At 43.0% G+C, this 12381-nt stretch overlaps 1 protein-coding gene across 4 annotated transcripts in view; it reads left to right on the plus strand.

Annotated features, from left to right (window-relative positions):
• The window catches only part of LOC106562620 (CREB-regulated transcription coactivator 3-like), a 95153-nt gene that overhangs the window by 60497 nt on the left and 22275 nt on the right, over nt 1–12381 (plus strand). For all 4 annotated transcript variants that reach the window (XM_045708667.1, XM_045708668.1, XM_045708665.1 and 1 more), the window contains 4 exons: nt 2402–2440; nt 5604–5689; nt 5998–6047; nt 8034–8287. In XM_045708667.1, coding sequence (XP_045564623.1) covers nt 2402–2440; nt 5604–5689; nt 5998–6047; nt 8034–8287 — 429 coding nt within the window. The remainder of the gene's footprint in view (nt 1–2401; nt 2441–5603; nt 5690–5997; nt 6048–8033; nt 8288–12381) is intronic.

Genomic DNA, 12381 nt, shown 5'->3' on the forward strand with positions numbered 1-12381 from the left:
TCGCTCTGGATAACAGCGCCTGACAAAAAAATTGTGTGGTAAATGGTAAAATGCAAATACTTGGGAACTACTGGTTCGGTCGGTCCCGTGTGGCTCAGTTGGTAGAGCATGGTGTTTGCAACGCCAGGGTTGTGGGTTCGATTCCCACGGGGGACCAGTACGGAGAAAAAAATGATGAAATGTATGCATTCACTACTGTAAGTCGCTCTGGATAAGAGTGTCTGCTAAATGACTAAAATGTAAAATGTACTGGTGCGAACCGTAGTGGCTCACTGCTGCCCCTGCAGGTGAGTGAAGGGTGGTACGCTGCAGCGTACAGTGTCCTATCAGGCCCAGAGGGCTTGTCACCTGTCAGGAGGGTTACAGTGAGACTCTGAGAGGTGCTAAGCCAGTGTCTGATTAAACTGGCCAGTCTGATTACCAATCCCAACATCCATCCCGGCAGGCAGACATACGTGAGTCAGGGCTATGCATGGGAACGTTCAGTAGTTGCGTTCATTAGGCACCAAACATGGACTGAAACAGGAAAAGACTACCTGGACTTTGTAACACTCAATATTTTCTTGTTGCAAAACATTTTGCTACGCTATGCCCTAATGAACACGACCCACGACAAGGGCACAACTCCAGTCTGCAGTGGATGCAGAGGGTATGCTGCTTTAAGTCACTGATTGATTGGTTTAGACCTGGGAACACGTATTTGTGCACTAGCCATCCAATCAGAAGGGGAAAAACTTGGACTATGGGCTTAAAGGACAGGAGTTGTGCACCTTAGAACTGATCCCAAACCAACATCTTATTGTCTTCTTCTGGTATATTTAATTATGTTGTGCTATCAGTACAAGCCTTGAGCTCAAATCCTTACTACAGTGATTTTGTCCCACAGTAAGAGTGGGGACGGCAGACAGACATTTTTTGTCCCAGTGGTCTCGTTTCACTCCGTGGCATCTCTCCAAGAGGTCTCTGTGACTGGTCACATTTGAGAGGAAATTAAGGGACGCTGGACTCCCGCCCATTGCCTTCTCTCCCTGCCGGTTGGCTGAGTGGAGAGCTGGGCATAAAGTCGTGGACCGTTCAAATAGAAATATGCCATGTAGAACAAACATGCCTCTCTGATGTGAACAAGGAATCACGTTAACTGCTCTATTCATGACATTTCTATCTGAAACGGTCCACAACGTTTGTCTACTGAACGTGGTCCAGGTTCTTGAGAAAGGGGAAGAGGGAGACAAAAGGACAGAAGAAGAGGGAAAGAATGGGGGAGGACGATGGTTGGAAAAGAGGAAGAGAGAATGCAGGAAAGTAAAGAGAACAAGAAGGCAGAGGGAAAGAGACAGTTATTAGAGGCTTTGAGAGAGAATATGGCAGAAGGGTTAGAAGAGGGAGAGGCAGAGTGAACTATGAAAAAAAGAGAAGTAAACAGAAAGAGGGGAGGATCGGACGCCTGGCAGCCAGCCTGCAGTGTGTGAGGAGAGCGGAAGAGAGAGAGAGTAAGAGAGTGAGAGTGAGGAAAAAGAAAGAGGTTCTGTTCTCAGTGGGATCTTTGTGGCGAGGGAAAAACAATGGTCCTCTCTTTATTCTCACTGGGACTGTGGTCACTTAGCTTTCTTCCGCTCTTTCCCGCCTTCCCCCCCTCTTTCCCAGGACTGAGATCACAACACACATTCTAGGAGTTCACCTTGTATAACTTAAATCAGCGCGTTGTTACCGTACTACAGTACACAGTACTATATATACTTTATTTATTTAACCCCAGTGAGTCTAGCTTTTTAGAAAAGACAACCGGAATTGATGTTGGACACAGGAGGCTGCTGAGGGGAGAACGGCTCATAGTAATGGTCGCAAATGGAATGTCACCAAACACCCGGAAACCATGTGTTGGATGTATTTTATTACCATTCCACTGATTCCGCTCCAGTCATTGCCACAAGCCCGTTCTGCCAACAACCTCCTGAAATGTTGGACAATAATAAGAAGACTGTATAATATGATTCTTTGTCCTGAATAGCACCATATTCCCTACATAGTGCACTCGTTTTAAACTAAGCATTATGGGCTTTGATCAAAGGTAGTGCACTACATAGGGGATAGGGTGCCATTTGAGTCATATTATAAAACATGATTCCTATGCTAAATCCAGCTGCCGTGTTTTAAGAAGTGGTAATATATTCATATTGAAGGTAAAATGCCTGCTGCTGATGTCCAAATGGTTGATTATTTTGTCAGTGACGTGAACACAGTGGGCTGGATCTGAGCAGCTGGTGAAAGTATGTGATTGTCTAATGTTCCTCTGCTTTCTTCACCCCTTCCCTCTCTCCCCCTCCTTTCTCTTGCTCTCTCTCTCCTCTCCTTTATCTGATCTCTCTCTCCCTCTCTCTCTCCTGCGGGGGCCGGAGTGCAGCCAGTGTGAACGAGGCGGAGGTGGACGGCTCTGGAGATGGTGAGTTGAAACTCATCCCCCCTCTTCCTCATCCCTGATTCCATCTCTCCCAACACAAGTGTAGAAGAGGCCTTCTGCTGCCCCCTAGCTCCCACACCCCTAGATCTCTGTCCATAATGTGTGTGTGACAGTGCTTGCCACTGGATGTGTTGCTGCCTGGTATATGTACAGATGTGCGTCAGCGTACAAGACGTGCTTCATTCACAGCATCGTTGACCTTTACAACCCAATACCTGAATGGACACACACTGCCTAGGCATCCTGCATGCAGATCCCCTGAGTCATTGGGTGTGTCTCAAAATGCATGCTATCGTGCTCCGTGCACGGGAGGGTCGAAGTATGATATGCATCGATGCAAGCTTCAAAGACAAATGATGCAACCACGTAAAAAAATTCTTGAAATGAATGTTGGCCATTATTTGAGCTGAAGCGAGGGAAAATACACTCCGACTTCAGAATTAAATGTTGCCTATTCACATCTCATATGTTGCCCGACGAAAATATTTAATCGTGATATGTTAATAAATACATGCTGTGTTAATTTTGGCAGGTTTACTTGCCTACGTACCGTAGAGTGCAAGCCCATAATAAGTCAATAGGGCTAACTACTAGTACTGTTAGCTAGCCAGATAGTCACGAAGAATTGTTAGCTAGCTACCCATGAAGAATTTAGGTCATTTTTGCCCGTTTAATTAGCTTTCTTCACGGATTATTACGATTCACATATCTAGCTGGTAATTAGGAAGAAAAATGTTTGCCTTGTGTATATCTTGGAAGAAGGGTCAGTGAATGGGGAGGTGCAGCGTGAGGTAATACAGTAGGGGGAGTGCGAGTGCTTATCAAATGTAATGTGTTATGCATTCTCCGTACTCGTCCTCACAAGAACGTACTCAAGAGAACGTGGTCGGAGAATGCACGCAGAGCATGAGAGTGTTGAGCACGGTAGTATGCATATTAAGAAACACCCATTGTGTCCGAACACTTGATAACCTCTACTCTAGATTGATCTGCAGTCGTTTGATCTTTCAATTAGAGGTCGACCGATTATGATTGTTCAACACCGATACCGATTTATTGGAGGACCAAGAAAAGGCGATACCAATTGATCGGCCGGTTTTTGTAATTTCTTTTAATGTATTTTTTTAATTGTATTTTTTGATTTGTAATAATGACAATTGCAACAATACTGAATGAACACTTATTTTAACTTAATATAATACATCAATAAAATCAATTTAGCCTCAAATAAATAATGAAACATGTTCAATTTGGTTTAAATAATGAAAACACTAAGTGTTGGAGAAGAAAGTAAAAGTGCAATATGTGCCATGTAAGAAAGCTGATGTTTAAGTGCCTTACTCAGAACATGAGAACATATGAAAGCTGGTGGTTCCTTTTAACATGAGTCTTCAATATTCCCAGGTAAGAAGTTTTGTAGTTATTATAGGAATTATAGGACTATTTCTCTCTATATACGATTTGTATTTCATATACCTTTGACTATTGGATGTTCTTATAGACACTTTAGTATTGCCAGTGTAACAGTATAGCTTCCGTCCCTCTCCTCGCTCCTACCTGGGCTCAAACCAGGAACACATCGACAACAGCCACCCTCGAAGCAGCATTACCCATGCAGAGCAAGGGGAACAACTACTCCAAGTCTCAGAGCGAGTGACGTTTGAAACGCTATTAGCGCGCACCCGGCTAACTAGCTAGCCATTTCACATCGGTTACACCAGCCTAATCTTGGGAGTTGACAGGCTTGAAGTCATAAACAGCGCAATGCATTGCGAAGGGCTGCTGGCAAAACGCACGAAAGTGCTGTTTTGAATGAATGCTTACGAGCCTGCTGGTGCCTACCATCGCTCAGTCAGACTGCTCTATCAAATCATAGACTTAATTATAACATAATAACACACAGAAACACGAGCCTTAGGTCATTAATATGGTCGAATCCGGAAACTATCACGTTTATTCTTTCAGTGAAATACAGAACCGTTCCATATTTTATCTAACGGGTGGCATCCATAAGTCTAAATATTCCTGTTACATTGCACAACCTTCAATGTTATGTCATAATTACGTAAAATTCTGGCAAATTAGTTCGCAACGAGCCAGGCGGCCCAAACTGTTGCATATACCCTGACTCTGCGTGCAATGAACAGAAGAGAAGTGACAGAATTTCACCTGGTTAATATTGCCTGCTAACCTGGATTTCTTTTAGCTAAATATGCAGGTTTAAAAATATATACTTCTGTGTATTGATTTTAAGAAAGGCATTGATGTTTATTGTTAGGTACAGTCGTGCAACGATTGTGCTTTTTTCGCAAATGCGCTTTCGATAAATCATCCCGTTTGGCGAAGTTGGCTGTCTTTGTTAGGAAGAAATAGTATTCACACAGTTCGCAACGAGCCAGGCGGCCCAAACTGCTGCATATACCCTGACTCTGTTGCAGAGGTGACACATTTTCCCTAGTTAAAAGAAATTCATGTTAGCAGGCAATATTAACTAAATATGCAGGTTTAAAAATATATACTTGTGTATTGATTTTAAGAAAGACATTGCTTTTTATGGTTAGGTACAAGTTGGAGCAACGACAGTCCTTTTTCGCGAATGCGCACCGCATCGATTATAGGCAACGCAGGACAGGTTAGATAAACTAGTAATATCATCAACCATGTGTAGTTAACTAGTGATTTTGATTGATTGTTTTTTATAAGATAAGTTTAATGCTAGCTAGCAACTTACCTTGGCTTCTTACTGCATTTGCGTAACAGGCAGGCTCCTCGTGGAGTGCAATGTAAAGCAGGTGGTTAGAGCGTTGGACTAGTTAACCGTAAGGTTGCAAGATTGAATCCCCAAGCTGACAAGGTAAAATCTGTTGTTCTGCCCCTGAACAAGGCAGTTAACCCACCGTTCCTAGGCCGTCATTGAAAATAAGAATGTGTTCTTAACTGACTTGCCTAGTTAAAAAATATTTATAAAAAAATAGGCAAATCGGTGGCCAAAAATACCGATTACTGATTGTTATGAAAACTTGAAATCGGCCCCAATTAATTGGTCGACCTCTACTTTTAATAGGTGGGAATAACTAGAGATGTGTGTGAGGAATTGGTTATCTCTAATCTCTCTCTCTTTCTCTCCCCCTCCTTCTCTCTCCAGTGTTCTCCTTCCCATCCCTGTCTAATGAGGAGGGTCTGATGGGTGTCAGCAAGCCCCTGCCCAAGCAACTGTGGGAGGCCAAGAAGGTGAGTGTGTGTGTGCATGATGAGTGTGTCATTTCTCATTGGTTGGAGAGAGGGACGGGACGGGACGGGACGGGGGGGTTGATTAAGACATAATGACAGACATGGAAGCCTTTTGGGATGAGATAATGCTGATGGGAAAAGCTGCAGTACTAATGAATGCATGCTTCCAATACACATCATTCATGTTTTAGGACCATAACACTTAGACTGTTGACTAAATATTCCAGTAGTTAGATTAGTCATTTTGAGATTCCATCACTCTTTTTTCTTTTGATCAGTTTAGTCACCTAATTGTTTCTCTATTATAGGTTCAATCCCTCTCATCACGGCCCAAATCCTGTGAAGTGCCTGGAATCAAGTGAGTCTTCAGGATCCATCTTCCATCCACTCATACAGGACACTATGTTTAAACAACAATCAGTCATCATTATGAGACAAGTTGTTTGTGATTCTCAATGACAGCTGTCTGAGAGGGAGAAAGACTGGGATGTGATCCATATATGGTGTGTGTGTGTGTGTCAACATTGTGGATGTGCGTGTCAACATAGTCTGTCAACATTGTGTGTGTATGTGTCAACATTGTTGATGTCTGTATCAACATATTCTTTCAACATTGTGTGTGTTTGTTGGGTCTAGCAGTGCAGTACAGTGGGCTGCTGGTCACTACTATAGAGCAGTGAGTCAGTTATCTCACTGAGGGCTTGAATGAACAGGGATGCAAATGTTCACTTGCTGGTACATTTAAAGGGGAAGTCCACTCACAAACATGGTAATCCATACACAAACATTACTTCTCACCAATGCTATTATTGATAACATTATTGATAACATTATTGATAACATTATTGATAACATTTATTTAGTATATTTCACTTAGAATATGTGGACAACTACAAATCCTAGGTGTCTGGTTAGACTATAAACTCTCCTTCCTGACTCACATTAAACATCTCCAATCCCAAATTAAATCTAGAATCGGCTTCCTATTTCGCAACAAAGCATCCTTCACTCATGGTGCCAAACATACCCTCGTAAAACTGACCATCCTACCGATCCTCGACTTCGGCAATGTCATTTACAAAATAGCCTCCAACACTCTACTCAACAAATTGGATGCAGTCTATCACAGTGCCATCCGTTTTGTCACCAAAGCCCCATATACTACCCACCACTGCGACCTGTATGATCTCGTTGGCTGGCCCTCGCTTCATACTCGTCGCCAAACCCACTGGGTCCAGGTCATCTACAAGTCTCTGCTAGGTAAAGCCCCACCTTATCTCAGCTCACTGGTCACCATAGCAGCACCCACCCGTAGCACGCGCTCCAGCAAGTATATCTCACTGGTCAACCCCAAAGCCAATTCTTCCTTTGGCCGCCTCTCCTTCCAGTTCTCTGCTGCCAATGACTGGAACGAACTGCAAAAATCTCTGAAGCTGGAGACTCTTACCTCCCTCACTAGCTTTAAGCACCAGCTGTCAGAGCAGCTCACAGATCACTTACTGCACCTGTACGTAGCTCATCTGTAAATAGCCCATCCAATCTACCTCATCCCCATACTGTATTTATTTATTTATTTATTTATCTTGCTCCTTTGCACCCCAGTATCTCAACTTGCACATTCATCTTCTGCACATCCTACCATTCCAGTGTTTAATTGCTATATTGTAATTACTTTGCCACCATGGCCTATTGCCTTACCTCTCTTATCCTACCTCATTTGCACATGCTCTTTATAGATTTTTCTACTGTATTATTGATTGTATGTTTGTTTATTCCATGTGTAACTCTGTGTCGAACTGCTTTGCTTTATCTTGGCCAGGTCGCTGTTGTAAATGAGAACTTGTTCTCAGCTAGCCTACCTGGTTAAATAAAGGTGAAATAAATAAATAAAACATTTATTAAAATACAATGCCTTAGCCACACAACAAAAAAGGCCATAACTCCGCCCAAAAGTATGTCACAGATGTTACATTCCCTCCCCTCTAGCACATTGATGTTTATTGTCATGAGTCTTGTTCAGAACTTAGCGGTTTTCCCTTAGATAGGCCAGGTTCAAAGTCAAAATTGGCTATATTGTAAAAATTCATTCATTTAAGGTTAAGGTTAGGCATTAGGGTTAGCGGTGTGGTTAACGTTAGCGTTAGGTTTAAAATCTGATTTTATTACTTTGTGGCTGTGCCATCTAGTGACCGCTCTGCAGAGCTGCTTCCAGAACAAGATTCATGACAAAAAAACGCTGACCTGCTCCCCTCTACCCATCCAGATGCATATTAAACCTATTGAATTAATTTCCCCTTTTTAAAATGCGCTTCTTAATTGGTTTTCTCTCCCCTCCTGTCCTCAGTATATTCCCGTCTCCAGAGCAGAACGCGGGCCTCTCCAACTACCAGGGCTCGTTGAACACGGGCGGTTCCCTGCCAGACCTCAGCAACCTGCACTTCCCCTCACCGCTGCCCACACCCCTGGACCCAGACGACGGGCACCATGGAGGGGGCGGCTACCACCCCAACCTGAGCGGGGGCAGCAGCACAGGCAACCTGCCCGCCGCCATGATGCACCTCGGCATAGGGAATCACCAGGGAGGCTGGACTGAAGGAGGTGGGTGTTTGGGGTGGGGGGGACAGGGTGTGTGTGGGGGGCTTTTTCTCAATTCATCTTTTCTCTCATCTTCTCCTCCTCCAAACTCATTGGATAAGAAGCTCAAAGGGGAGGGACCATGGACCTTTTCCTCCAATACGGTTAAGTAAAGGCCTGGAGATGGGTGTGAATGTATGTACTGTGGGAGTGTGGGGATGTGTCTTTTGTCTGTGTGCGCTCATGTGAAACCAGGCACAGACACGTACATACATACAGTATGTAACCAACCATACAAATAAAATCAGCCCCTGTAATTGGGTTAGAGGCAGAGAATCCCAGTGGAGAGAGGGGAACCGGCCAGGCAGAGACAGCAAGGGCGGTTCGTTGCTCCAGAGCCTTTCCGTTCAACTTCACACTCCTGGGCCAGACTACACTCAATCATAGGACCTACTGAAGAGATGAGTCTTCAGTAAAGACTTAAAGGTTGAGACCGAGTCTGCATCTCTCACATGGGTAGGCAGACTATTCCATAAAAATGGAGCTCTATAGGAGAAAGCCCTGCCTCCAGCTGTTTGCTTACAAATTCTAGGGACAATTAGGAGGCCTGCGTCTTGTGACCGTAGCGTACGTGTAGGTATGTACGGCAGGACCAAATCGGAAAGATAGGTAGGAGCAAGCCCATGTAATGCTTTGTAGGTTAGCAGTAAAACCTTGAAATCAGCACTTGCCTTAACAGGAAGCCAGTGTAGTGAGGCTAACACTGGAGTAATATGATCAATTTTTTTGGTTCTAGTCAGGATTCTAGCAGCCGTATTTAGCACTAACTGAAGTTTATTTAGTGCTTTATCCGGGTAGCCGGAAAGTAGAGCATTGCAGTAGTCCAACCTAGAAGTAACAAAAGCATGGATTAATTTTTCTGCATCATTTGTGGACAGAAAGTTTCAGATTTTTGCAATGTTACTTAGATGGAAAAAAGCTGCCCTTGAAAGTCTTGATATGTTCTTCAAAAGAGAGATCAGGGTCCAGAGTAACGCCGAGGTCCTTCACAGTTTTATTTGAGACGACTGTACAACCATCAAGATTAATTGTCAGATTTAACAGAAGATCTCTTTGTTTCTTGGGACCTAGAACAAGCATCACTGTTTTGTCCGAGTTTAAAAGTAGAAAGTTTGCAGCCATCCACTTCCTTATATCTCTGAAACACAGGCTTCTAGCGAGGGCAATTTTGGGGCTTTACCATGTTTCATTGAAATGTACAGCTGTGTGTCATCCGCATAGCAGTGAAATTTAACATGATGTTTTCGAATGACATCCCCAAGAGGTAAAATATATAGTGAAAACAATAGTGGTCCTAAAACGGAACCTTGAGTAACACCGAAATTTACAGTTGATTTGTCAGAGGACAAACCATTCACAGAGACAAACTGATATCTTTCCGACCGATAAGATCTAAACCAGGCCAGAACTTGTCCGTGTAGACCAATTTGGGTTTCCAATCTCTCCAAAAGAATGTGGTGATCGATGGTATCAAAAGCAGCACTAAGATCTAGGAGCACGAGGACAGATGCAGAGCCTCGGTCTGACATCATTAAAAGGTAATTTACCACCTTCACAAGTGCAACCTCAGTGCTATGATGGGGTCTAAAACCGGACTGAAGCGTTTCGTATACATTGTTTGTCTCCAGGAAGGCAGTGAGTTGCTGCGCAACAGCTTTTTCTAAAATATTTGAGAGGAATGGAAGATTCGATATAGGCCGATAGTTTTTTAAAAGTATTTTCTGGGTCAAGGTTTGGCTTTTTCAAGAGAGGCTTTGTTACTGCCACTTTTAGTGAGTTTGGTACACATCCGGTGGATAGAGAGCCGTTTATTATGTTCAACATAGGAGGGCCAAGCACAGGAAGCGGCTCTTTCAGTAGTTTAGTTGGAATAGGGTCCAGTATGCAGCTTGAAGGTTTAGAGGTCATGATTATTTTCATCATTGTGTCAAGAGATAGAGTACTAAAACGCTTGAGTGTCTCCCTTGATCCTAGTTCATGGCAGAGTTGTGCAGACTCAGGACAACTGAGCTTTGGAGGAATACGCAGATTTAAAGAGGAGTCCGTAATTTGCTTTCTAATGGTCATGATCTTTGCGGGACACAGCCAGTGAAATATCAGGGCGGCAAATTCAAAAACAACAAATGTCATAATTCAACTTTCTCACACATATGACTATTTTACACCATTTTAAAGATACACGTCTCCTTGATGTAACCACATTGTCCGATTTCAAAAAGGCTTTACAGCGAAAGCAAAACATTAGATTATGTTAGGAGAGTACATAGACAAAAATAATCATACAGCCATTTTCCGGGGAAAGCACACTTTGCAATAATCTGAGTACTGCGCTCAGAAAAATACACCAGGCAATACAGATACCCGCCATTTTGGAGTCATCTAAAATCATAAATAGCATTAGAAATATTCACTTACCTTTGATCTTCATCAGAAGGCACTTCCAGGTCCACAATAAATGTTGTTTTGTTCGATAAAGTCCATAATTATGTCCAAATAACTCCTTGTTTTTTGCGCGTTCAGTAAGCTACTCCAAATGTAGGAAGCGTGCCGAAAATTTCACAACAAAAAGTTATATTTACGTTCGTTGAAACATGTCAAACGTTGTAAAACATCAATCTTTAGGGCCTTTTTAACGTAAAACTTCAGTAATATTCCAACCGGACGATTCCAATGTCTTGAAAAACGTTATGGAACACAGCTTCCTCCTCATGTGAATGCGCGTAATTGTGGCCTGTCATTCTCTCGATCATCAGACTCCAGGAGGTCTTGTTCGCTCTCTGTTGACTGCAAAAGCCTGAAACACGTTCTAAAGACTGTTGACATCTAGTGGAAGCCTTAGGAAGTGCAAATTGAACCCTAAGTCACTGCATACTGAATAGGCCCAGTCTTGAAAAACTACAATCCACTTCCTGGTTGGATTTTTTCTCAGGTTTTTGCCTGCCATATGAGTTCTGTTATACTCACAGACACCATTCAAACAGTTTTAGAAACTTCAGAGTGTTTTCTATCCAAATCTACTAATAATATGCATATTCTAGTTTCTGAGCCAAAGTAGTAACCTGTTTAAATTGGGTACGTTTTTCATCCGGCCGTGAAAATACTGCCCCCTAACCCAGACAGGTTAAGGTCCTGGAGTGGCCTAGCCAGTCTCCAGACCTAACCCAGACAGGTTAACTGATTTTTGTCCTCTGATGTCATTGGGTAGGCAGAAGGAGTCTGGAAGGGCATCAAGGAATCTTTTGGGTTGTCTGAGAATTTATAGCACGACTTTTGATGCTCCTTGGTTGGGGTCTGAGCAGATTATTTGTTGCGATTGCAAACGTAATAAAATGGTGGTCCGATAGTCCAGGATTATGAGGAAAAACATTAAGATCCACAACATTTATTCCACGGGACAAAACTAGGTCCAGAGTATGACTGTGGCAGTGAGTAGGTCCAAAGACATGTTGGACAAAACCCACTTAGTCGATGATGGCTTCGAAAGCCTTTTGGAGTGGGTCTGTGGACTTTTCCATGTGAATATTAAAGTCACCAAAAATTAGAATATTATCTGCTGTGACTACAATGTCCGATAGGAATTCAGGGAACTCAGTGAGGAACGCTGTATATGGCCCAGGAGGCCTGTAAACAGTAGCTATAAAAAGTGATTGAGTAGGCTGCATAGATTTCATGACTAGAAGCTCAAAAGACGAAAACGTCGGGTTTATTTTGTAAATTGAAATTTGCTATCGTAAATGTTAGCAACACCTCCGCCTTTGCGGGATGCACAGGGGATATGGTCACTAGTGTAACCAGGAGGTGAGGCCTCTTAACACAGTAAATTCATCAGGCTTAAGACATGTTTCAGTCAGGCCAATCACATCAAGATTATGATCAGTGATTAGTTCATTGAGTATAACTGCCTTCGAAGTGAGGGATCTAACATTAAGTTGCCCTTTTTTGAGATGTGAGGTATCACGATCTCTTTCAATAATGGCAGGAATGGAGGAGGTCTTTATTCTAGTGAGATTGCTAAGGCGAACATCGCCATGTTTAGTTTTTCCCAACCTAGGTCGAGG

Source organism: Salmo salar, chromosome ssa26 (genome assembly GCF_905237065.1).
Source record: "Salmo salar chromosome ssa26, Ssal_v3.1, whole genome shotgun sequence".
NCBI classification, from domain to species: Eukaryota; Metazoa; Chordata; class Actinopteri; order Salmoniformes; family Salmonidae; genus Salmo; species Salmo salar.